This window comes from Rhinopithecus roxellana, chromosome 16 (genome assembly GCF_007565055.1).
Source record: "Rhinopithecus roxellana isolate Shanxi Qingling chromosome 16, ASM756505v1, whole genome shotgun sequence".
Classification (NCBI taxonomy): Eukaryota; Metazoa; Chordata; class Mammalia; order Primates; family Cercopithecidae; genus Rhinopithecus; species Rhinopithecus roxellana.
In genome coordinates, this window is record NC_044564.1 from 16,836,101 (window position 1) to 16,857,490 (window position 21,390).

General features: G+C 47.3%; 1 protein-coding gene across 2 annotated transcripts in view; it reads left to right on the forward strand.

Annotated features, from left to right (window-relative positions):
- Nucleotides 1-9,521: 9,521 nt before the first annotated feature.
- STXBP1 (syntaxin binding protein 1) overlaps nucleotides 9,522-21,390 on the forward strand; it is an 86,003-nt gene continuing 74,134 nt past the window's right edge. For both annotated transcript variants that reach the window (XM_010367839.2, XM_030919413.1), the window contains exon 1: nucleotides 9,522-9,755. In XM_010367839.2, coding sequence (XP_010366141.1) covers nucleotides 9,719-9,755 — 37 coding nt within the window. In that variant the 5' untranslated portion in view covers nucleotides 9,522-9,718. The remainder of the gene's footprint in view (nucleotides 9,756-21,390) is intronic.

The window sequence follows — 21,390 nt, forward strand, 5'->3', positions numbered from 1 at the left end:
CTCAGCCTCCCGAGTAGCTGGGACTAACAGGCGCCTGCCACCATGCCCGGCTAATGTTTTTTGTATTTTTTAGTAGAGACAGGGTTTCACCATGGTAGCCAGGATGGACTCGATCTCCTGACTTCATGATCCGCCCGCCTCAGCCTCCCAAAGTGCTGGGATTACAGGCGTGAGCCACCATGCCAGGCTTTTTTTTTTTAAATGGAGTCTCGCTCTGTCATCCAGGCTGGAGTGTAGTGGCACAATCTCGGCTCACTGCAACCTCTGCCTCCTGAGTTCAAGTAATTCTCCTGTCTCAGCATCCCAAGTAGTTGGGATTATACGCACTTGACACCATGCCCAGCTACTTTTTGTATTTTTAGTAGAGATGGGGTTTCACCATGTTGGTCAAGCTGGTCTTGAACTCCTGGCCTCAGGTGATCCACCTGTCTCAGTGGGCAGAGTGGGCCAAGTAAGCCGAGTTTGTGCCATTGCATTCTAGCCTGGCGACAGACTGAGACTCCATCTCAAAAACAAAACAAAACAAAACAAAAAAAGCAATAACACCTACCATTTCCGGAGCACTCTTATGTGCTGAGTGCTTCGCGCACAGTATCTACTTTTTTTTTTAGATCAGGGTCTCACTATGTTGCCCAGGCTGGAGTGCAGTAGCTATTCACAAGCATCCTAAAGTGCTGGGATTACAGGTATGAACCACCATGCCCAGGCTAAATGTCACTTCTATATTTGAAAGGCTTCCATGGTTTCTCATGGAGAGAGAAATGAAGTCCAAACCACAGAGTACTGCATTCCACTTCCATCCTTATCTCCCACACACCAGGGTCGAAATCCCTGCCCTATCATTTATTGGCTGTGTGACCCTGGACAAATGGCTGTTTCCTCATTCCTCAGGATAACATATATACCCATTTGAGTATATATATATTGAGAGAGAGAGAGAGACAGTCTTGTTCTGTCACCCAGGCTGGAGTGCAATGGTACCATCATGGCTCACTGCAGCCTTGATCTAAGTGATCCTCCCACCTCAGCCTCCCAAGTAGCTGGGACTACAGGCATGTGCCACCATGCCTGGCTAATTTTTACATTTTTTGTTGAGACAGGGTTTTGCCATGTTGCCATGTTGCCCAGGCTGGTCTCTAACTCCTGGGCTCAAGCACTCTTCCCACCTTGGCATCCTGAAGTGCTGGGATTATAGGCGTGAGCCATCACGCTCAGCCCATGCCCTGACTAATGAATAAGTCAGTTTATTATTGACTTTTTATTGTTTTTATTTTTACTCATTTTTTACATCCTAACCCATCACTGAGATATTTATTGTTTTTCCCTCTAGAACATCAGCTTCTTGTCCATAGGGATTTTTCTCTTTTGTTCCTTGCTGTATCACCAGTGCCTAGATTGATGACTGGCACACAGTAAGTGCTCAGTAAATATTGCTAAATGCCACCACACCACACTTTCTTTGCCTATGCCAGAGGTACCCAAACATAGCAGCTTTTATGTCTCAGTGATTTTTTTCATAGCAGTCCTAGGTCAAAAGAAATAGCTAATCAGGGCTGGGTATGATGGCTCATGCCTGTAATTCCAGCCCTTTGGGAGGCCAAAGTGGGAGGATTGCTTGAGGCCAGGAGTTTGAGACTAGCCTGAGCTACACAGCAAGACCCTTTCTCTACAAAGAAAAAAAAATACCTGACTTCTGTTTCCTCCCCCTCTCCTTCTCCTTTTCTGTCTCTCCCCTTTTCTTTGCCCTCTCTTTGCCCTTCTACATGGGATGATGCAGCAAGAAGGCCCTCACCAGATGCCAGTATCTTGATTTTGGACTTCCCAGCCTCCAGAACTATGAGAAATTTCTGTTCTTTATAAATTACCCAGTCTATGGGATTCTGTTTAGCAGCACAAAATGGAGTAAGACACCATGATTACTTACTTGATGGGATATGTGTACTTTCTTGGAATCTTGGAATCACATCAGATACCAGTTCTTTCTTTCCCTTTCTTCCCTCCCTCCCTTGCTTCTCTCTTTCTTTTTCTTTCTTTCTCTCCCTCCCTCCTTTCTTTCTTTCCTTCCTTTCTTCCTTCTTTCCTTCCTTCCTTCCTTCCTTTCTTTTTGAGACAGGGTCTTGCTCTGTCACCCAGGCTGGAGTGCAGTGTCGAGATCGTGACTGATTGCAGCCTGAAACTCCCAGCTCAAGTGATTCTCCCACCTCAGCCTTACTAGTAGCTGGGACCACAGGCACACACCACCACGCTCAGCTAGTTTTTATTATTATTATTTATAATTATTATTAGTTTTTCAAGATGGAGCCTTGTTCTGTCACCCAGGCTACAGTGCAGTGGCACGATCTCGGCTCACTGTAACCTCCGCCTCCCGGGTTCAAGCAATTCTCCTGCCTCAGCCTCCTGAGTAGCTGGGACTACAGGTGCACGTCACCACACCCGGCTAATTTTGTATTTTTAGTAGAGACGGGGTTTCACCATGTTGGCCAGGCTGGTCTTGAACTCCTGACTGAGCCCGGCCTATTATTATTATTTCTTTAATTATTATTATTTTTCTTTACGTCCAAGTGGTCAGTGAATAGCTAGTTTTTGTATTTTTACCAGAGACAGGATTTTGCCATGTTGCCCAGTCTGGTCTCAAACTCCTAGGCTCAAGTGATCCTCCTACCTTGGCCTCAGAAAGTGCTGGGATTACAAGTGTGAGCCACCACACCTGGCCAGCACTCTCATTTTGTGTTCCACATTGATCTTCATGAGTAGTTTGTTGTTTTCTTGTTCTTGTTCTTCTTCCTTTTTTTCTTTTTTTTTTTTTGAGACAGAGTCTCACTCTGTTGCTTAGGCTGGAGTATAGTGATGCGGTCTCAACTCACTGCAGCCGCAACCTCCCTGGCTCATGCTATCATCTCACCTTAGCAGACTCCCAAGTAGCTGGGACTACAGGCATGTGCCACCACACCTGGCTAATTTTTGTATTTTTTGTAAAGATGAGGTTTCGCCATTTTGCCCAGGCTGGTCTCGAACTCCTGAGCTCAAGTGATTCTCACACCTTGGCCTCTCAAAGTGCTGTGCTGGGATTACAGGTCTGAGCCAGTTGAGTTATTTGCTTCTCATTGTTAGGGAAGCGAAAGCCTAGGAGAGCCAGAGTGACGCCATTTTAAATTCAGCTCCATCCTGAAACTAACAAAGCACATTTCTTGCTGGTCATGACCCATAGTCATGGGATGTTTATAGTTTAGATGTACCAATACTCATAACAATATATGCTTTCAAGATAATTATAGTTATGCTTTGATGTACTCACACGCTAAAATGTTAAGGATAGTTTAAATCAATAGAGTAATAAATTTTGTCATGCTGTCTGCTCACCCGCACATAGACACAGACTTGGCTTAGCTTTTACATAGACAAGATCCCTTATGAGAAATAACTTAAACAAAGACAGGGCATTCTTCCTCCTACTTTCTCGGGACACCCTCCTGACTGTAACAGAGTAGCTTTCTTTTTTCTTTTTTCTTTTTTTTTGAGATGGAGTCTCGCTCTTGCTGCCCAGGCTGGAGTACAATGGCGCTATCTTGGCTCACTGCAACCTCTATCTCCTGGGTTCGAGCAATTCTCCTGCCTCAGCCTCTCAAGTACCATGTGCCATCATGCCCAGCTAATTTTTGTATTTTTAGTAGAGATGGAGTTTCACCATGTTGGTCAGGCTGGTCTTGAACATCTGACCTCAGGTAATCCACCCGCCTCAGTCTCCCAAAGTGCTGGGATTACAAGTGTGAGCCACTGTGCCCAGCTGAGGATACTATTTTTTTTTTTTTTTTTCAGACAGAATCTCTTCTGTCCCAGGCTAGAGTGCAAAGGCATGATCTCAGCTCACTGCAACCTCCGCCTCCTGGGTTCAAGCAATTCTTCTGCCTCAGCCTCCCGAGTAGCTGGGATTACAGGTGCCCACCACCATGACCAGCAAATTTTTGTATTTTTAGTAGAGATGGGGTTTCACCATGTTGGCCAGACTGGTCTCCAACTCTTGACGTCGTGATCCACCCGCCTCGGCCTCCCAAAGTGCTGGGATTACAGGCGTGAGCCACTGCACCCAGCCTAGAAGTATTCCAGTTCCTTAGAGTTTGCATGCAGGTAGTGTGGGGATGAATGTGGTCCTCATATGTGCTTTGTTTGGGCAGTGTGGTGTTAACATCTTTTAAAATGCAGGGCATATGTCCTCAGGATTTCCTGGGGCTGAGTTACAGGTTTAAAAAAAAAAATCCGGCCGGGCGCGGTGGCTCAAGCCTGTAATCCCAGCACGTTGGGAGGCCGAGACGGGCGGATCACGAGGTCAGGAGATCGAGACCATCCTGGCTGACACGGTGAAACCCTGTCTCTACTAAAAATACAAAAAAACTAGCCGGGCAAGGTGGCGGGCGCCTGTAGTCCCAGCTACTCGGGAGGCTGAGGCAGGAGAATGGCGTAAACCTGGGAGGCGGAGCTTGCAGTGAGCTGAGATCCGGCCACTGCACTCCAGTCCGGGCGACAGAGTGAGACTCCGCCTCAAAAAAAAAAAAAAAAAAAAAAAAAAAAAAAAAAATCCATTGTTGGCCTGGTGCAGTGGCTCATGCCTGAAATCCCAGCACATTGGGAAGCTGAGGGGGGAGGATCACTTGAGGTCAGGAGTTTGAGACCAGCCTAGCCAACATGGTGAAACCCTGACTCTACTGAAAATACAAAAATTAGCCAGGTGGCACACACCTGTAATCCTAGCTGAGGATTACAGCCTAGCGTAGGCTGAGGCAGGAGAATCACTTGAACCTGAGAGGCAGAGGTCAGGTTCAGTGAGCCGAGATCGCGCCACTGCACTCCAGCCTGGGCGACAGAGTAAGACTCTGACTCAAAAAAAAAAAAAAAAAAAAAAAAAAAATCCATTGCAACACCTAAGCATTGGGAGATGTTGCATAATTTCTACATTCTAGACCCTCAGTTGCTGCAGGGAAACCACTGACTGGAGCTGAGCAAGCACTATTTCTCTGGGCAAGTCATGTGCTCTGCAGCTGGCTACATCTGTGCTATTACATTACCCTGGCCTCTGCAGTCCCTTGAAGTTGAGGCCCTCGCCTGGGCTTTTGAAAACAAAGTCTTTTTGATACTGCAGTGTGGCCTCAAACTCAAAAACTGTTAGTTCACTCGAGGGCAAGGATGTCTCAAATTTAAGTAGTCCAGGCCCAGCCACCCTTTGTAGGTGTATGCATGGTAGTGGGGGTGGAGGCGACAGTGACAGAAACAATTACTTTTCATTCTTGCCAATGAATCTAGCAGCAAATAAGCAGGACACAGACTGAACTCTCCACAACCCATACCTATCTATTTAGCAGTGATTTAATTCAGCCTAATGATGTGTCATTTTTAAGAAGGATATTAATAACTAACATTCATTTGAGCCTTACCAGGTTCCCAGTCCTGGATAAAGTACCTTATAAATATTATCTTGTTGAATTCTTTAGAAACTGCTTCTAAAGGAGTGTCGCGGAATCAAACGGCCCAGAGGCCAAGAGGAGGGGATGTCGGTGAACACAGAACACTGGAGCTGATGATGCAGCTTAAAAGCAGAAGGGAGGGAGGTGCAGCCCGAGGCTGTCAAGCTCCCAGACTGGCCCCAGGGCTCTGCAACAGGCTCCAGGTGTGTAGAGGGGGGCCACGCCTGTGATACCGCGTGAAGGACTCAGTAGGTCCGGTGGAGGGGTGGCCTCTCCCCCGCTGTTTGGCTCCATTGCTATTTCTGTCTCCTCGTTCTCCGTCCCTCCAGGCCGCTCCCTCTCCATCTGTCCTGATCGCCAGCCTCTCCCCCGCTCCTCTCTGCTGCGGTCGGCCCACCTGGGGCACTCCCCGCCGTCACGTGACCCATGCGTAAATCACAGGACTCTTACCACCCCGGCGCCGGGCCCGCACCAGACTCTGCAGAGGCTGCAGGCCGCGCATGCGCAGCTGCGGGCGCACCTGCAAGCCCGCTGGCTGGTGCCGCCGACCATCTCTGTGCATCCTGCGGCTGCTACCCCAGCTGGCCCTGGCGCTGGGCCCGGGCCGCGGGGGCGGACCTGCCTGGGTCCAAACTCCCGAGGGTGCTGATTCTCTTTGCCGATACTCTCCAACGAGCTGTCCACACAGCCAAACCTCACCTTAGGTCTGGGCACTGGGGCTGCACCCTGGGCGCTGGACGTTCTCCCCTGGTCATTAGGAAGTCAGAGCGCGAGTCCTGGCTTAGCGATAAGAGCTGTGTGACCTTGGACAAGTGACTTGATCTCTCTGCGCCCCAGGAACGTGGAGATAATAATAGCACAGACCTCATAGGGCAGTAGTGAGAATCCAGTGAAAATTCATGAGAGCTTTTTGCACAATGCCTGGCATGTATCAAACTTCCAGTAAATGCAAATAAAGAATACAGAGCAAAGAGTAGTATTGTGTGATAGCTGAGGGAGTATTTTACTCTTTGTTTCTTTCTTTTTTTTTGAGACGGAGTCTCGCTTTGTCGCCCAGGTTGGAGTGCAGTGGCGCCATCTCGGCTCACTGCAAGCTCCGCCTCCCGGGTTCACGCCATTCTCCTGCCTCAGCCTCCCTAGTAGCTGGGACTATAGGCGCCCACCACCACGCCCGGCTAATTTTTTGTAGTTTTAGTAGAGACGGGGTTTCACTGTGTTAGCCAGGATGGTCTCAATCTCCTGACTTCGTGATCTGCCCGCCTCAGCCTCCCAAAGTGCTGGGATTACAGGCGTGAGCCACCGCGGCCAGCCGTATTTTGCCCTTTCAAGTGGATCATTTTGCTGGCTGGGAGTCACCCTGGGAGACAGGCCTGGAAGTTTTCTTTGTCCCCGTTTCACAGATGGGGAAACCAAGGCTCAAAGATGTCAAGAGGTCTCCAACCAGGTCTTGGGTGCCAAATCAGCGCTCCCAACCTGAATTCCTGGGTGAATTCACAGTCTGTCACCCCGCTCTGTCTTTCAATCATGCTACTTTAAAAAAACATCCGTTCTGATTTTTGTCATCCCCAGTGAACATCTCAGATACACATCTGCAGGAAAGGCTTTTTTTTTTTTTTTTTTTTTTTTTTGTCCTTCCTTCTACAGAAAATAAGAAGCTACTATATTTTATTTGCTGTGACCTTTGAGAAGGTCCCAGCACACGGATCCCAGGCCACTAAAAAGTCCTGGATCCCTGCATCCAGGCCTACCCCTGGGGGGTCTTCCTCCCACCCTACCCCTCAGGCTTTCTCCTCTCTAGTCCCGATGCCCCTTCTCTGTTCCTGGAACAGCCAAACTCCTTTCTGCCACTGGGTCTTTGCACCTACTGTATATCTGCCTAGACACTCTCCCAGGCCCCTCTTACCACCGTTTTCCCATCTCAAGAGGCCAGCTCTGATTTTACTCCAGCCAGTCCACTGGGCAAGGTGCCCCGCTATCCACTCTCACAGTCCCTTCTCCATCTGCTTCAGCACTTGTCAGAACAGTTACTCAATGCTGTAACACCTTGTTTCCTGTCTGTCACCTCAGCTAGAATACCAGCTTCTCGAGGGCAGAAGTTGTCTCCTTCTTACCCACACCACATGGCCCAGACCTTGGCCGCACTCAATAAATGCTGCTTGACCCACCAACTGGATGAGCGACAAGAGGAGCCCTTGGCCGTTCCTACTCCTTAGCTGCTAAGGAATTTTCCAGCTTCGAATTTATATTTTCATGGCAGATGCAAAAACCGTAGAGTCTCTGCTGATACATGCCAGCTGGTGAAGGAGGAAGCATGTGGCATTACCAATGCATCCTAGGTCCCCCCACATTTACACACTGTCTCCTCCTCCAAATGTGCCCAGGGGCTATCAATATGTTTCCTGGGCAAAAGGCAAGGCCCAGACATAGAGAGTTGACACACTAACACCTTATCTCTCTCTGAACCCATCAGAAGGTTCTGTTGGGGGTAGTTTGGGGTAGTAGTGAGAAGATGGTCAGATCTGCTTGTCCTGGGGCTGGTGACTGAAGTAGGACATGTGACCTCTTGTCCTGGTTCAGCTTCTGTGACTTTGGAAAATTCCTCCTTAGTCCTCAGCAGTTTTTTTTTTTTTTTTCTCAGTATAAAATAATGGTTCAGAATTCAGATTCTAGAATTGGATCTTTCGTCATTTACTAATAAAGCACTTTTCCAGTCTGAATCTCAACTCCTCATCTGTAAAATATTGTTACACGTCTTAATAATGTGAAGATTAAAAACCTAGCTCAAATGTATTCCAAATATTTAATGAATATTCACTGGTTTTTACTAGCTCTCTTTTTTAAAAATTTTTAATTGGCTCAATTTGTGTTACTTTGAAGCCAAAAGCAAGCCCTGCCTATATTTCAAAAGCAGTATCTGAGACCAGCCTGGCTAACATAGTGAAACCCCATCTCTACTAAAAATACAAAAAATTGGCCGGGCTGTGGCGGCGGGAGCCTGTAATCAATCGGAGGCTGAGGCAGGAGAATCGCTTGAACTTGGGAGGCGGAGGTTGCAGTAAGCGAAGATCACGCCACTGTACTCCAGCCTGGGCGATAGTGCGAGACTCTGTCTCAAAAAAAGAAAAAAAAAAAAAAAGAAAAGAAAAGTAGTATCTCCTATTAACAAAGAAAGTCGAGCAAAAACTGACCTGGGACCGCTTTAGTAAATACGGACTCCAGGAAGGAGATACTGAGACCAGAGTCGGTCCCACAGTATATTCGTATCAGATTTGGTGCTTAGAAACTTCTAAACTCTGAGCGCCCTATAAGCAGGATGAGATTCTGTCTTGTACTTGGTTGTGGCTCCAGGGAACAGAATAACGGCTTACACGTAAAGGAGACAGAATACTGAACATTAGCTATCGGATGCTATGCTGCCTGAAGGTAAGTCTAGCGCTATTTCCAGTATCTCGGCGCCTTGGTTTTTACATCGGAAAATGGAGATTAAAAATAATGCCCATAGGTATGAGCTAAGAGGAATGTAAACAAAACAAAATAAAAAGCAATGCCCAATGATTGGAGGATTTGATGAGATGATGCCTGTGAGGTGCTTGGCACCGAGTTTGACACAAGAATTCAGTGTTAGTGGATGCACGGATGCAGGTGCCCAGCAAGAAGGAGGTACTGTGGGTGGATTCACCCTGGCTTCGCTGCGGCTGGGAGTGGGCGCTGCTAGTAAGAGATCTCGCCTCCAAGCTCCTTCCGTGGGCAGGGAAAAAACGGAAGCTCCAAGAAAGAGGAAAGACAGGACCCGAGCAGGGTTTCAGGCAGATGGAGCGCGTCGGTAGCCTGTGGCCAGGGATCCCAGCCAGGAGGGGAAAGAGGAGGCCTGGGTACCCCGCGCCACGGGCGCGCGCGGCGCGTGAGGTGAGGGGGAGGGCGCGGCTCCGCACCAGCCAGCTGCCGCCTCGCGCCCAGGCGCATCTCGGGGGGCGGGGCTGAGTCCCCGGGCCGCAGTGCGATTGGCGGAGGCGAGTGGGTGACGCCGACGGCCGGAGCGAGGCCCCGCCCCCGGCTTGCCCCGCCCCCGCGCGCGCCGGGGGCCGGGCAGCCTCGCTCTGGCTCGCGCCGCGCCCCCGCGCCCAGTCCGCGCGTCAGTCGGTCCCTAGCGCGGCTGCGGGGTGGAGAGCTGCGACCGGCCCAGCGCGCCCACCTGAGGAGGCGGCGGGGTCCGCAGGCATCGCGGGAGGAGGACATCGGAGCCAGGAGACTCGCGCAGCGCCATGGCCCCCATTGGCCTCAAAGCTGTGGTTGGAGAGAGTAAGTGGAGCCGGGGTCCTTCCAGCAGGCGGGGACTGCGGCTCCCGAGGAGCCCCGCGCGGCCCTTGCCCGCAGCGCCCAGGCCTCCAAGCGGGCTGCCCGCCCTACGCCCCCGACCCGAGGCTCCTGGCCCGCGGGGTCCCGTTATTCAGGCGCCGCCCGCGCGAGAGGAAGGCTTCCCCCGCTCTCCCCTCCCTCACTTCACGTTTCACCCCAACCCTCCCCCTGCAGCCCGCCCTCCTCCCTCCCCATCCTCCTTCCTCGCCGTCCCTGTCTTCCCTTTTCCCTGCATCCTCCTTCCCCTCCATCCCTCCCTCCCGCTCTTCCCTTCACCCCCATTTCTCTACCCTTGCCCCATCCTTCTCCCTTCCCCCACCCCTACCCTACCTAACCCCACCTCTCTCCATCCCGCCTCTCCCCCATCCCACCCCCTTCCCATTCCCCCTCTTTCACCCGCAATACCCGTCCCTCACCTTAATCTCGCCTCTACCCCCTGCAGCCCGTCATCCTCCCCCGCACCCCCATCCTCACCCCCTTTACCTTCCCCTCAGTCCCCTCTCCCCTTCCTCGTCTTTATTCCCTGAGCGCCCAGACTCCGCTCCCGTTTCCTGCAGTCCCTCCTCCTCCCCACCCTCCTGGGTGAGTCGTGACGGGCGAGATCCCGGCCTGCGTCCTCCTCCCCCGCCCCGGGCCGCGCCGCGGTCCCTGGCTGCGGGACCCACCTGGGAGACTGGGCCGTCCCCGGCCTGGGGAGGAGACGCCTGTTTTTCGGAGGCTGAGCTCTGCTGGGCCGGGGCCACCTCACTCCTTCCTTTCCCGGGGCTTGGCTTCCAGGGCGGGGACTTATCAGGGTCCTGAACCCCTGAAATCACTCGGGAGATGAGGAGAGCTTCGGTGTCCGCCGCCCAGCGCCGCAGTCTGCAATCTCCCTGCTTGCGGGGCTCGGCCCTGCAGTAGCCGAACGTTTCAGGAGCTCAGACCACGGTGGCAGGGAGGAAATGGTTGTTTATGGGTTTGGATGAAAGGCACCACATGAATGGATTTTTAAAAATGGGTGGCGGCGAGTGGTGGCCGCAGCGGAGCGAGGGCTGATGGTGGGTGACATTTGCAAAGCGGCTTCCTCAGTAGTAAATAAGATTGGTGATATGTGTGGAAAAACAGCCCCTTGTCAATAATTTGTCCATTTCTTTGTAGCAAAAACATGTGTAAGGATTGCTGTGGCTTTTGCTGTCTCTTTGGGGATTAAGTGAAGATTAAAACTGGGCTTTTCTCTGTAGGAGAGGATAAGAAAGGAAAAAGAATAAAATGGTGGAAATTTAGTTTCCTTTCCAATGATTCTCTCCCATCATAGCGCTCGCTGTCTGTGGAATGCTTTTGGCCATGTAGTGTTCTTGTTGAGCACCATAGCTGTTTTATCTCCCCTCCCATTCTTTTCATTGATATATAGGAAATACTCCTACTGAGAAATCTCGTTGTAAAACCTTACCTCACCTATTACATCAGAAGAAAATTGTTATAAAAACTGAGCCCCAAATAAAACGAAATTTTTAAAGGTGCTCATCATAACACCTGCGTTGTACCCATGCAGTACAGGTTCTGATACTTGTTCTCAGGTGTTTAGGGCAAGGAGGACCCATAGGGATCCTCTAATGTCAACATCTCCCTTTACCCGTGAGTAAGAAATGGAGACTTGGAGCAGTTAAGTGACTTCACACAATCAGTGTTAATTTTGTAAAACTTGGTGGGCATTTCCTTGTAACATTAGTAAAAAATAACTTCCTTAATTATTCTGTGTATATATTTTCTTTCCAATATCCTTTTAAAGGGTAGTGAAATATGGAATAGAATCTTACAGGTTGTATTCTTTAAAATGTTATATTTGTACTTTGGGAGGCTGAAATGAGAGGATTGCTTAAGCCCAGGAATTCAAGATCAGCCTGGGTAACATAGTGAGACCCCATCTCTGTAAATATAAAAGTAAAATAAAATGATATATTTGAATACTACACATTGAAGATAAAATCCCCAAGTGTTATAGAAATGAAGTTTTTGCATCATTTTGCTGGAACCCTTGTTTATGCAAGTGGCTCCATAATCCCCCTCCGCCACCTTTAATTAGAAGCAAGCATAAAAGTAAAAAAAAAATCAATACGCAGCATGGTCAGAATTTACTTTCCCAAATAAAGCAAACCCATTGTACACAAAGATAACAAAGCAATTTTACATAAAATTGGTGAATATGGCTAGGCGCAGTGGCTCATGCCTGAATCTCAGGACTTTGGGAGGCTGAGGCGGGCAGGTCACCTGAGGTCAGGAGTTCAAGACCAGCCTGACCAACACAGTGAAACTCTGTCTCTACTAAAAATAAAAAATTAGCTGGGTGTGGTGGCAGGTGCCCGTAATTCCAGCTACTCAGGAGGCTGAACCCTCGCTTGAACCTGGGAGGCAGAGGTTGCAGTGAGCCGAGATCGTGCCATTGCATGCCAGCATGGCGACAGAGCAAGACTCCATCTCAAAAAAAAAAAAAAAAAGAAAAAGAAAAAAATCGGTGATTATGTGAATAGAATTCTATTCCTATAACAATTAGGTATAAATTTTGGGAAAAAAAAAAAGTTGAAATCCTTTGTCAGTGATGGAGGTTAATTCTGGCTTCTAATTTTGGGTGGGGTTTCTAGATTTGCCCTTTTCTCTAAAAGAGGCTGAGGCAGGAGAATTGCTTGAACCGGGAGGCAGAGGTTGCAGTGAGCTGAGATTGCGCCACTGCACTCCAGTCTGGGCTACAAGAGCCAAACTCTGTGTCAAAAAAAAAAAAAAAAAAGAACCTATTATACATTAAAAAAAAAAAAATTGACGATCAAGTAGAGCTTGTTTCAGAAACACAATAGTTCAATATTAGAATGACATTAAGAAATGAAAATTTTAAAACTATATAATCTTTTCAGTAGCAACTGAAAAACAAGTTAATCTGCTTTTAAAAACAAAGCAAAAACTCTTAGTAATCCAGAAGTAAAAGGAGTAGTTTAAATGTCCCTATAGAGAAACCTCTAACCTCCCCAATCCCATCAGGCCTCCCTGTATTCACCGTTTTCTGGACCATTCATTTGTAATTCTTATCACAATTGAAATTAATAAATGATTTGTACTAATTGTAAGACCATAAGTTCGCTGGGGGCAAGAACTAGTATCTAGCACAGTGCTGTCACAACAAACTCTAGCAATAAGTCTGATAGGAAATTAGCAAGACCTTCATAAATGGAGAAGAATGCTATGTTGCTTTATGGAAGAGTATTAAAAAAATCAGTTCTTGCTAAATTAACCTATACATTTAATAAAATTCCTATAGAAGTCCCAACATTCATCTGGAATGGTAAAAGCTAAGCTAAGAGGAGCTAAGAACTTTTTGAAAAAAAAGAAAATGGGAATTTTCACCTACCAGATTCAAAACATACTGTAAAGCTACGGTTACCAAAACATTGTAGCACTTCCAAATGAAGGGGGAAAATGAAAAGTTCAATGACATAGAACAAGAAGTCTAGAGTAGGTCTGGACGAGAATCCCGTATGTGGCAAAGGTGGCATTTTAAGTCAGTGAGCAAAGGAAAGAAAACTCAACACACGATATTCAGGCAGTTGGCTACATTTTGGTGGGGAAAATAAATTTACTTCTGTACTTCACATGTTCACAAAAATAAGTCCCATAGGGATTAAATAAATAAAATGATAAAGGTAGTAGACCATAACAGATGTACGTTTCCTTATATTATTGTGCAGTAGCTTTCTAAACATTATTAGAAAACATTAAGGAAAAGACTGACAGATATGACTACACTTCTATTCAGTAAAAACACCAAAAAGCAATTTGATTTTGTTTTCTTTTTCTTTTCTTTTTTTTTTTTTTTTTGAGACGGAGTCTTGCTCTGTCACCTAGGCTGGAGTGCAGTGGCTGGATCTCAGCTCACTGCAAGCTCCGCCTCCCAGGTTTACGCCATTCTCCTGCCTCAGCCTCCCAAGTAGCTGGGACTACAGGCGCCCGCCACCTCGCCCGGCTAGTTCTTTGTATTTTTTTTTTAGTAGAGACGGGGTTTCACCGTGTTAGCCAGGATGGTCTCGATCTCCTGACCTCCTGACCTCGTGATCCGCCCGTCTCGGCCTCCCAAAGTGCTGGGATTACAGGCTTGAGCCACTGCGCCCGGCCAGCCAAAAAGCAATTTGAAAGACCAATAAGCTTGAAAAGTATCTACAGCATATAACAAAGGACCAATATCTATTTATCTATCTATCTGTAAAGAGCTTTCTTAAATGTTAAAAAACAAAAAGCAACTAAAGAAAAATAGACAAGACATCAGTTAGTTATCTATTGCTGCATAACAAATTACACCAAAATTTAGCAGCTTAAAACAATGAACATTTATTGTCTCAGACATCCTGAGGGTCAGGATCTGGGAGGGGAGCAGCCTGGCTGGGAGGTTGTGGCTTAGGGCCCTCAGGAGGTTACATCAATGGGCTGCAGCTATCTCAAGACCAGACCAGAACTGAAGAATCCACCTCCAATGGCACTCCTGTTGTTGGCAGGCCTCAGTTATCCAGCAGGCTGTTGGCCGGATACCTCAGTTCTTTGCCACAGGGGCTTTGCCTGGGGCAGCTCACAGCATGGCCAGCTGGCTTCCTCCAGAGCCAGCCACCCAAAAGAGGTGGAGACCTGGAGACCGCAGTCTCTGTAACCTAATTTAGAAGGACTGTCATCACTTTTACCATATCCTATCCATCACACAGACCAACCCTGGCACAAGGTGGGAGGGGACTATACAAGCGCATGAATACCAGGAACCAGGGACCACTGGAGGCCATCCTGGGGGCTCTCTTACCCCAGAATGAAAACTAGCTTCAGAACTGGGCTAGGACACAGTAGGAAAGCGGGGAGGAGAGCAAGACCAGCAACCAGATGCCTTCACTTTACACACTTCTGTATTATTTGATTTTCTTCTCTAAAATTTATAGTGTGTTCTAGTTTTATAATGTAAAAAATAAAGGTTTTAAAAATATTTTTTATTAACAGGAAAGCAGAGAATGCATATCTGGTTCTGGCTCAGTACCACCAAGTTCCCCAGGTTGTGCCAGGCTCTAGTCATAACAAGAATGACTACCTACTGAGAACCTATGATGTGCCAGGCACTGTCCTAGTCACTTAAGTATACTATTCCTTTTTTTTTTTTTTTTTGAGTCTCACTCTGTTGCCCAGGCTGGAGTGCAGTGGTGCGATCTTGGCTCATTGTAACCTCTGCCTACCGAGTTCAAGCAATTCTCCTGCCTCAGTCTTATGAGTAGCTGGGACTGTAGGCGTACACCGCCACGCTCGGCTAATTTTTTGCATTTTAGTAGAGGCGGGGTTTCACCTTGTTGCCCAGACTGGTCTCGAACTCCTGAGCTCAGTCAGTCCGCCCGCCTCAGCCTCCCAAAGTGCTGGGATTACAGGCGTGAGCCACCGCGCCCAGCCAAATGTACTATTCTTAATGCTAAATGTCCTAAGTAGATATAAACTATCCCCATTTTAGAGATGAGGAAATTGAGGTACAGATAAAGTCACTTAACAGTACACACAAGTGGTAAGGCTGGAATTCAAACTCAGGCTTCTCTGGCTCCAAAAGGCTGAGCTCTTCATTAGACCAGTCCACCTTGCCCCTTGATGCCCGGTGTAACCCACTAGAAGGGTGGGTAGGAAAGCCATCAATCCTGGAGCACCAGGAAGACACACAAAAGGCCCGAACTCCGGGACTGAAGAATTGCTTTGGACAAAAATAGCTATAAACGTTCCTGTCCATTTGAGTTCATTATGGGTTAGTATTAGAACAAGCTGGACATCCTAATGTTCCAGGCAAGCTGAAACTCTCTGCTTCAGACCATATACTTTCTAATAATGTAACTAGCCAAAGCCAGTCATAAAAATTCTGAATCACTGGTCAAGAAACACATTTTCTCATCATCCCCTCTATAGCCACCCCTCCAACATTTTCCCCGATGATTGAATTCTAAGGTTCCCTCGCCCTGCTTTTCTCTGCCAGGGGATGAAGTGAGTAGAAGGGGCCTTTGTCTAAGGACTGCGGCTCCTCCTACCCTCTCACTGCACTCAGCAGCCCGAAGGTGAGTTCAGGCATCATCCAATTTGCTCTTCTAGGGCCAAATTGTAAGTGGAAAGCAGGAGAGATCAGAGGTGTCAGACCCAGTCTATGAAAGACAGATACTCCTCTTTTTCCTCAATCTCCCTCACTAATCCCCAGCCCTGCCAAATAAATACATGGGGAAAGAACGCTTTGAAAGTTGCACTTTCCAAGTCAATTCAGTCTTTCTTATAAAGTGGCTTCAGTATTTATTTATCAGGTTATAGATTATGATCAATCGGTCTAAACTTTGAATCTAAATCTAAAAATTATTGCTTTGCTTAGAATAAAACTAATAATAAAAACTAAATCTATTGGTCACTTATTAGGTACCAGACACTGTCCTAGGCACGTCGTATATTGTCATTTAATCCTCACAACGATCCCATGAGTTACTCTCATTAGTTTTCTTTTACTTTGAGAAAACGGAGGCTGAGAGAGTTTAGGATAATTCCCCAAGGTTATCAGTTTGTTGTAATAATGTTTGTATGTATGTATTTATTTATTTTGAGACAGAGTCTCGCTCTGTCTCCCATACTGGAGTGCAGTGGCACGATCTCGGCTCACTGCAATCTCCGCCTGCTGGGTTCAAGTGATTCTCCTGCCTCTGCCTCCCAAGTAGCTGGGATTACAGGCATGTGCCACCACGCCTGGCTAATTTTTGTATATATATATATATATATATATATATATATATTTTAGACAGGGTTTCACCATGTTGGTTGAGGCTGGTCTTGAACTTCTGACCTCAAATGATCCACCCACCTTGGCCTCCCAAAGTGCTGGAATTACAGACGTGAGCCACGTGAGCCACGGCCCTAGCCCTGTTGTTATAATGTTTTAATAAGTAACATTTATATCTCATCAACAAGTGCCAAACACTAAACTAAGTGCTTTGTGTATGCTAACTTGTTGAATGTCTATAGTTACCCTGTAAGAGAGGTGTATTCCTTGCACTTTATGGATGAGAACATTGAAGTCAGAGGTGAAGAATGTGCTCTAGGTCCCACAGATGAGAAGAGGCAGATGCAGGATTTGGACCCTGGTGGTTTGGCTGGAGCATCAGTCTTAACCTCGACACCTGTCTTCTCACTTTTGGGTTCCGGCTCACAGGCTGCAGAGCCTGTACTTTTTTTTTTTTTCCCCAGAAATATGTCTCTGTTTCCCAGGCTGGAGCACAGTGGCACAATCATAGCTCACAGCAACCTCAACCTTCTGGGCTCAAGCGATCCTCTTGTCTCAGCATCCCAAGTAGCTGGGACTACAGGCATGCACCACCATGCTCAGTTAATTAAAAAAATATATATATTTTTTAAGACGGAATCTTGCTCTGTCACCAGGCTAAAGTGCATGGTGCGATCTTGGCGCACTGCAACCTCCGCCTCCCGGGTTCAAGTGATTCCCCTGCCTCAGCCTCCTGAGTAGCTGAGACTACAGGTGTGTGCCACCACGCCCAGCTAATTTTTTGTGTTTTTAGTAGAGACAGGGTTTCACCATGTTGGCCAGGATGGTCTCAATCTCTTGACCTCGTGATCCACCTGCCTTGGCCTCCAAAAGTGCTGGGATTACAGACGTGAGCCACCACACCTGGCCAATTTTTAAAAGAATTTGTAGTAGGAATGAGGACTCACTATGTTGCCCAGGCTTGTCTTGAACTCCTGAGCTCAAGTGACCCTCCCACTTCAGCCTCCCAAAGTGCTATATAACCTAATTTAGAAGGGCCTAATTTAGACTACATAGAGCCTGTATTCTTAACCTCTGTTCCTTGATTTTTGATACTTGAAAATATTTTTTCCCTAAATTTTCCCAAAAATGTACAGGATCTAAGTGTCAGTGAGATCCTCCGGATTCTATTCCGGGTTCTGCCCCTGACTCATGGGTGACACTGGGTAAGTCACAGCTCTGCCAACAAGACACTGAAACTTGCACTTTCCCTCTACTAATGACTTAATGTACTGCAAATCCTGCTTGACCTTAAGTACAGGAGAAATTTGACTTGTAAAAAGAGATAACTTAGGCCAGTCACTGGCTCACGCCTATAATTCCAGCACTTTGGGGGGCCAAGGCAGGAGGTTCACTTGAGTCCAGGAGTTCAAAACCAGCCTGGGCAAAATAGTGAGACCTCATCTATACAAAAAATTTAGAAATTAGCCAGCCAGGCATGGTGGCTCACGCCTGTAATCCTAGCACTTTGGGAGGCCGAGGCGGGTGGATCACCTGAGGTCAGGAGTTTGAGACCAGCCTGGCTGACATGGTGAAACCCCGTCTCTACTAATAATACAAAAATTAGCGGGGTGTGGTGGCACACATCTGTAATCCCAGCTACTTGGGAGGCTGAGGCAGGAGAATTGCTTGAACCCGGGAGGCAGAGATTGCAGTGAGCCGAGACAGTACCACTGCACTCCAGCCTGGGCAACAGAATGAGACTCTGTCTCAAAAAAAAAAAAAAAAAAATTAGCCAGGCGTAGTGTTCCCCATCTGTAGTCCCAGCTACTCAGGAGGATTGCTTGAGCCCAGGAAGTCAAGGCTGCAGTGAGCCAAGATCGTCCTACTGCACTCCAGCCTGGGAGACAGAGTGAGACCCTGTTTTTTTTTTTTATTATTTATTTATTTATTTATTTATTTATTTATTTATTTTTTGAGACAGAGTCTCGCTCTGTCGCCCGGGCTGGAGTGCAGTGGCCGGATCTCAGCTCACTGCAAGCTCCGCCTCCCAGGTTTACGCCATTCTCTTGCCTCAGCCTCCTGAGTAGCTGGACTACAGGCGCCCGCCGCCTCGCCCGGCTAGTTTTTTGTATTTTTTAGTAGAGACGGGGTTTCACCATGTTAGCCAGGATGGTCTCGATCTCCTGACCTTGTGATCCGCCTGTCTCGGCCTCCCAAAGTGCTGGGATTACAGGCTTGAGCCACTGCACCCAGCCCGTTTTTTTTTTTTTTTAAAAAAGAGGCAACTTTAGGCTCGGCGCGGTGGCTCATGCCTGTAATCCCAACACTTTGGGAGGCCAAGGCAGGTGGATCACCTGAGGTCAGGAGTTTGAGACCAACCTGGCCGACATGGTGAAACCCTGTCTCTACTAATAATACAAAAATTAGCTGGCCCTGGTGGCACACACCTGTAATCCCAGCTACTTGGGAGGTTGAGGCAGGAGAATTGCTTCAACCCAGGAGGAGGAGATAGCAGTGAGCCGAGATCATGCCATTGCACTCCAGCCTGGGTGACAAGAGAGAAACTCCATCTCAAAAAAAAAAAAAAGGTAACTATTTTGGCAGTGCCTCAACAAGTTACACATAGAGGGCCAGGCACGGTGGCCCATGCCTGTAATCCCAGAACTTTGGGAGTCTGAGGCGGGCAAATCACCTGAGGTCAGGAGTTCGAGACCAGCCTGACCAATGTGGAGAAACTCCGTCTCTACTAAAACTACAAAATATTAGCCAGGCATGGTGGTGCATGTTTGTAATCCCAGTTACTTGGGAGGCTGAGGCAGGAGAATTGCTTGAACCTGGGAGTTGGAGGTTGCAGTGAGCGGAGATTGTGCCATTGCACTTCAGCCTGGGCAACAAGAGCAAAACTCCATCCCCCACCAAAAAAGAAAAAAAAGTTAAACATAGAGTTACCATCTGACTCAGCAATGCCACTCCAGTGTATAGAATCAAAAGAAATGACAATATACATGCACACCAAACTCATATACAAATGTTGCAGCAGCATTTATCAGCCAAACAACCCCAATGCCTATCAAGTAATTAGTAGATGAACAAAATGTGGCCTATTCATACAATGAAATATTACTCAGCTAAAAGAAGGAGTGAAGCACTGACATAGGCTACAACACAGAAGAACTTTGAAAACACGATGATGGCCGGCACAGTGGCTCATGCCTGTAATCCCAGCACTTTGGGAGCCCAAGGCAGGTGGATCACCTGAGGTCAGGAGTTCAAGACCAGCCTGGCCAACATGGCGAAACCCTGTCTCTACTAAAAATACAAAAATTAGCTGGGCGCAGTTGTGGGTGCCTGTAATCCCGGTTACTCGGGAGGCTGAGGGAGGAGAATTGCTTGAACCCAGGAGGTGGAGGTTGCATTGAGCCAAGGTTGTGCGATTGCACTCTAGCCTGGGCGACAAGAGCAAGACTCGGTCTCAGAAAAAAAAAATAAGAAAAAGAAAACATGACACTAAGTGAAAGAAGCCAGATACAAAGGCCACATACTGGATGCTCCCATTTATATGAAGTGTTCAGAGTTGGCAAACCCAGAGACAGAAGGTAGATTAGTGGTTGCCAGGGGCTGGGGGAGGGCAGAATGGGTCCCATTTATATGAAGTATTCAGAGTTGGCAAACCCAGAGACAGAAGGTAGATTAGTGGTTGCCAGGGGCTGGGGGAGGGCAGAATGGGTAGGGATCGCTAACAGGTACAGGGCTTCTTGTTGGGTGATGAAAGTATTCTGACCAGCTACAGGGAGCCAAGATCATGCCACTGCACTCCATCCTGAATGACAGAGCAAGACCCTGTCTCAAAAAAATAAATAACATAAAATGGCAAAGCTTATGTGAATTACATCTGAGTAGTAAGTTTTTAGATGTTTAAAAAAAAAGAGCAAGCTAACTTGAAAGGTAAGCTATTAGCCCAGTTGACACCTTTGTCCTGAACTTTCCCTGGAGTATCACTTAAATGCACATCATCAAGGAAGTCCTTTTAAAAGAGGGTCAGTTTAAAACGTTTACATTGAGAAAGAGAACTTCAATATTTAATTGCACAGCCTGGGTCTCCAGGGAAGAGGGTGCTTAAATATGAGCATTTGTTTTACTTCAAAGTTAAATACAATTCTGTGGGTGACCTGTCCATGTCACAGTTTCTCCATGCAACTGTGAGACAGTTTAGGGGAAAAAAAAATCATCACTATCTGATAACAGATTTAGTAGGATTTTTTTTTTTTTTTTTTGATACAGAGTCTCACTCTTTCACCTAGACTGGAGTACAGTGGCACAATCATGGTTCACTGCAGCCTCGACCTTCCAGGCTCAGGTGATCCTCCCATTTCAGTCTCTCAAGCAACTGGAACTATAGGCACACACCATCACACCTAGCTAATTTTTGTATTTTTTTAAGAGATGGGGTCTCGCTGTGTTGCCCAGGCTAGTCTCAAACTCCTGGGCTCAAGGGATCCTCCTGCCTCAGCCTCCTGAAGTGCTGGGATTATAGGTATGAGACACCATGCCTGGCCTATTATCTTAAGAAAATATCCTAGATATGGTTTTGGAAGAAAAAAAAAAAAACAATTTTTCTGGGAACTATATAGGAAGATAGAATAGGTATAAAAGCAAAGGTGAGGCTGAGTGCAGTGGCTTATGCCTATAATCCCGGCACTTTGGGAGGCCGAGACAGGTGGATCATCTGAGGTCAGGAGATCGAGACCATCCTGGCCAGCATGGTGAAAGCCTGTCTCTACTAAAAATATAAAAATTAGCTGGGCGTGGTGGTGC